Source organism: Daphnia pulicaria, chromosome 1 (assembly GCF_021234035.1).
Source record: "Daphnia pulicaria isolate SC F1-1A chromosome 1, SC_F0-13Bv2, whole genome shotgun sequence".
In the NCBI taxonomy this organism is placed as follows: domain Eukaryota; kingdom Metazoa; phylum Arthropoda; class Branchiopoda; order Diplostraca; family Daphniidae; genus Daphnia; species Daphnia pulicaria.
This window is the reverse complement of record NC_060913.1, coordinates 33,185,447-33,189,911: the sequence shown is the minus strand read 5'-3', so window position 1 is coordinate 33,189,911 and position 4,465 is coordinate 33,185,447. Positions and strand designations below refer to the sequence as shown.

The window sequence follows — 4,465 nt, the reverse complement described above, 5'->3', positions numbered from 1 at the left end:
ACTTGCTCCTTGATTATAGCGATTCAGGGGACTTTGATGATGTTAATTTGGATCAAATCAACAGTGTTATGTCAGTATGCCCTTTTTCTCGTGACCGCTAGGTGTCGCGCGCTCGAGCCGTGACTATAATCTAACATGGTGCAGTTGGTCAATCTTGCCTTTTCATTTCTCTCCTGCGTTAAGGGTTCGCACTTTATTCGTTTAGTGTTTTTTTTTTGTTAGATCTATTGCCATGACATCATGTCGTGGCGCGACGGTCGAAACTATCTATTGCCACGACATCTTTCATGGCAATAAAGAGAAAATTGTCTATTGCCACGATACGCCACGATACGCCTATTGATTCGCGACGTGAAATTCTATTGGGTATGCTAATTATTTTCATTATTCATAATATCAATATGGGTTTCCTATTGACTGAATAATTTCGCCGAAATTTTAATCGAAACTGTACATGTACCTATATCCGTTCATCTCACATTTACAATGTTTAACCGTTTAAAGGCACCATTTCTGTTCTAATAATTATAAGTATTGTTGCAGCTTGCGGGAGTTGAACATTATTGCGGGAAAAATCAACCACTGGAGTAAAAAACCAAAAAACAAAACATCAACAACCATTCCTTATAGTAGATGGGAAAATATGTTTCCCTTTCTCAAACTTTTTCGTCCGTCGGCGGAACCATGTTATAGTACGAATGGTCCGGGAACCTCTCCAGCTCGATGTAGTCCGTTTCGGACATGAGCAATTGTTCAAGTAGCTGCACCAGTTCGCTAAAAGCTGGTCGTTGAGCAGCGTCCTTTTCCCAACAGTAAAACATGACGTTGTACAACTCCCTCTTGCAGTGTTCCGGCTTCTCTAGTCGGTATCCTTCGCGAACCTTTCGCATAACCTAGAAATGATTAGAAAATTTGATTGAAGAATAACAATTAAGAAAACGTATTAAAATAATTTGTTTTTTTTACTTCTCCAGCTGCCATGCCCGGGTAAGGAGTTGATCCCAATGTGACGATTTCCCAGAGAAGGACGCCTGTCGAGGAAATATGGATATTTTAAAAAATAATAGTGTGTCTCGGCATAATGAAGAAATTCAAATGAAGAAAATAAAATGTTTTTTACCAAAACTCAAAACATCTGTCTTGGATGAGAAAACGTTGTCGTAGAGGCTTTCGGGTGCCATCCAGCGTATTGGCAAACGACCTTCCGACTTCCGCTCGTAAATGTGATTTCCCATGATGTCGCGTGCGAATCGTTGCCGTCTACGTCATCGTCAAAGGCAAAAAATCGAAATCTCTCCTCCAATGCAACGCAGTCTGTTGTTGTTTCTTCACGTCAAAACGGAAATGTCGCAAATTTACCAACGCCGACTTGCGTCTTACGATTCTACAGTGTAAGTAAAAAGGTCAAGTTTTTCCAGTTAGCTGGCTTCTGCTCGCAATGCGCTCCTGTGAATCACATTCAAAGTGAAGTAACCAAAGAGGGAAAACAACTATTTTTGTGGAGCTTGGCGTAAAACGATCTGTTGCTGAACCTTTCGTAAAGATGTGGGCTAAAGGCTTTTGAATTAACAATACTATTTGTGTGATGGTGATGTCTTATTTCACTACCATTTACATGAAAAATGATGCTGCAAAGGCTGAAATAGTTGCTTATAAAGTTTCAAACAGGATTGGCAATTAATATCATAAAAAACTCTCAACCAAGAAAAAATTTCATTCATTTCTTTTGTCTGTTCTTTATTTATTTTCTTATTCACGACGAGGGTATCAGTTTTGGGGGAATAAATAAATGTACTCTTATCAGAATTAAATCAACAACAACAAAATCAGAATTAAACGACGGATGTCGTTTTGACATTTTGAATTTCCTTGAGTATTTTATTTGATTTTAAAATGTCATCAAAGTCTATCAAGAAAGAACTTTTGGTTTTAACTTTTTATTTCTTTTGTTCTTTTTTTTCATCGGGGTATTTGTGATGAAGCGGACGTGCGTCCACTTGTTATTCAAATTTTCGCCAAGATTCGCCTTGGATGGATTAATTTTTTTTTTGTATTTTTAAGTCAGCCCATATGGGCATAAATTAGTGACAAAGTATGCTAACTATAGTAGGTGATCCATGTTTTCCCAATCAATACAAATTCTTTTTATTAAAAAGGTATATGTGCGACATTTATGATCCCTATGTCCAAGATAGTCTCAGTTGTTACGGACAATGCTGCAAACATACTCAGTGCCATAAAAGATATTTTAAAGTTGAAACAGTTGTGTTTTGCCCAGACACTAAGCCTTGCTATCCAAATAGCTCCAAATCCACATAGCTAAGGATGTTGTGATGCCTTTAACCCGTTATTTTGTTTAACGCGAATTATTGTCTTTTCGTGATACAGATACATAGATATATCATGATACCAAATCGAATATCTTAAATATAATAAATATCTCTAACACTACGAGAGAGCTGTTTGTCAGAGAGGTGCCAGCAAACAAGTGGAAGTGTGAAGCGGAAAGGCCTACACAGTAGATAAGAGAAGGCCGAGCTATCTCCCGCATCACGAGTGCTACCATCTAGGGTGCTGCCATCTAGGGTTGTATGGTTGCATATGAAAACAAAACAGTCAATCTGGTCAGTTGTTGACCGCAATCTGGGAAAGAAACATATAAAAAGAGTCGAAGCTTTTTTTTCTGACAACGCTAAGGTGATGCGAGAGTATTTTTTCTTCAGAAAGCGGCCAAGTACTTAATACACAAATTCGAAGTTATTCATTTCTGTAATTAATCTTCCTTCGGCTCAAATTTTTTTAAATCCCCCCTCAAAAATGATGAAAAAAAGATCTGAGCAATATTAAAATAAGCCCAAAAAGAAATTATAGTACACACATTCTTATTGGAGAGCGTGAAAATAACACACACACACTAATACTTTATATTGCTCAAGACACGGTGTCTATATTTAGGGGTGCAATTTTTTTCTTTAAAAAAAAAATCCCACAAAAACCAAACGTTTCCTTTTTCTCCTCTTCCAGTCTAAAACACTTCCGCCCTTCGAAAAAAGCCTGATAATAAAAACAAAAAAGAAATAATACGACTTTGAAGTTTTTTTTACGTCCGGCAAAGCCATTTAAAACTTCAATCTACAAAATAGAGAAGGCATTATAATGACGCAATTATACATTTTATTTATTTTATTTTATTCAAACGATGATCGAGTGAAATCATTTTAAAAAAAATTCTAGTATACAACAGATTTCTTTCTTTTATCAAATAAATACTATCGAGACCTGCAAACCAACATAAAGGTTGGGATTATTGAGCTCACTCTCTCCGGTCGTGATTCATGGCAGAACTTATATTATCTGTCAAATAATAATCGGCTTCGCGTGTGTGCACACATTGTTTTGCAGGCGATTCAAAGTGACTTTGGGTTAATTGTCGGTAGCCCTCGGATGCTTTGATGTTAAGGTAATATACGGCTTCCTTTCCAAATCACCTTCCCTCCATGATAATTTCTTTATTGCGGGAGAAGATGACAGTGTGGAAAGCAAACTGAAATTCTACACCAGCATCAGTGGCTGACCAAATCGAGTAGAGGTTGATGCCTTGGCCGGGGACAAGGAGCAATCCTCTCATGATTCCTTTGAAAAAAATTATCACTTATTACGGACACGTTCTTTATATAAAGGATTCAGTCACATTACCCTCAAGGGTAATACCATTGAACGTGACTTTCAAAGACACATCTCCTTGTCCTGAAACCGCAAGTTTTGCTTCTCGAATTCCAAACACCATCTAGCGTTCTGGTTCAGCCGGAACAAAATTGACAAGGAGGTCCCGGTTGCCTGTAATATGTTGCGTTGCCCCTGAGTCAGCGAACCCCTCAGTGGGATTGTTAATTCTCTCTGATGTAGCAGTAGAATAGCTATATCCCCTAAGTCTTCCGTGTTCCTCTCTCCTAGGATTTTTCTTTTCGCGCTGTGCTCGACTATTATTGTCGTTGCCGTTATGATGTTCCCGGCCTTCTTGGTAACGATTTTTTTTGCATTAGTCACGGCCACCTTTACGGTCACGAATTCACGATCACGCTCCTCCCTCCTTCGGTTGTTGTCGCTTCGGCTCCAAGTCCTCTTTTTGTCTTCCACCTTCGTCTCTTTCTGCTACGGTCATCATCTTCTTCCTCCCTTTGTCTTTTTAACTTCCGTTTGTAGTCTCTACAGTTGGATCTTATGTTACTTGTGTCGTCACACTCCCAGCATGCCCGGGTGGCTCTGCCCTTCTCATCTTTTTCATTTCGGAGTTCAAAGGGTTGGACATTGGGCTCGGAACGGTTCGTAGGGTGGACTCTTTTACTGAGAAGGGCGTCGGATTCTTTCTCGCTCTCATTAATTGATTTTTCCATCTGGACGAGGCAAGTATTAAAATTCATCAGCGTCCTCTCAGCAGCGACCGTGCTCTCCAATTCTGCCTTGA

General features: G+C 39.0%; 1 protein-coding gene across 1 annotated transcript; it reads right to left on the bottom strand.

Annotated features, from left to right (window-relative positions):
- Positions 1-508: 508 nt before the first annotated feature.
- On the bottom strand, positions 509-1,246 carry LOC124325686 (tyrosine kinase receptor Cad96Ca-like). Its single transcript, XM_046784440.1, has 3 exons — positions 1,121-1,246; positions 967-1,031; positions 509-893 (listed from the first exon to the last, which is right to left on the bottom strand). The coding sequence occupies exons 1-3, from the start codon at positions 1,233-1,235 to the stop codon at positions 657-659; spliced, it is 417 nt and encodes a 138-aa protein (XP_046640396.1). The 5' UTR covers positions 1,236-1,246; the 3' UTR covers positions 509-656.
- Between the last annotated feature and the right edge of the window lie 3,219 nt (positions 1,247-4,465).

Bases quoted from the DNA above. Each gene is read 5' to 3' on its own strand.
- LOC124325686 (XM_046784440.1), bottom strand. From the start codon at position 1,235: ATGGGAAATCACATTTACGAGCGGAAGTCGGAAGGTCGTTTGCCAATA. The intron at 1,032-1,120 runs GTAAAAAACATT...TTTCCTCGACAG, and splicing joins GACAGATGTTTTGAGTTTTG to GCGTCCTTCTCTGGGAAATC. The intron at 894-966 runs GTAAAAAAAACA...AATCATTTCTAG, and splicing joins CGGGCATGGCAGCTGGAGAA to GTTATGCGAAAGGTTCGCGA.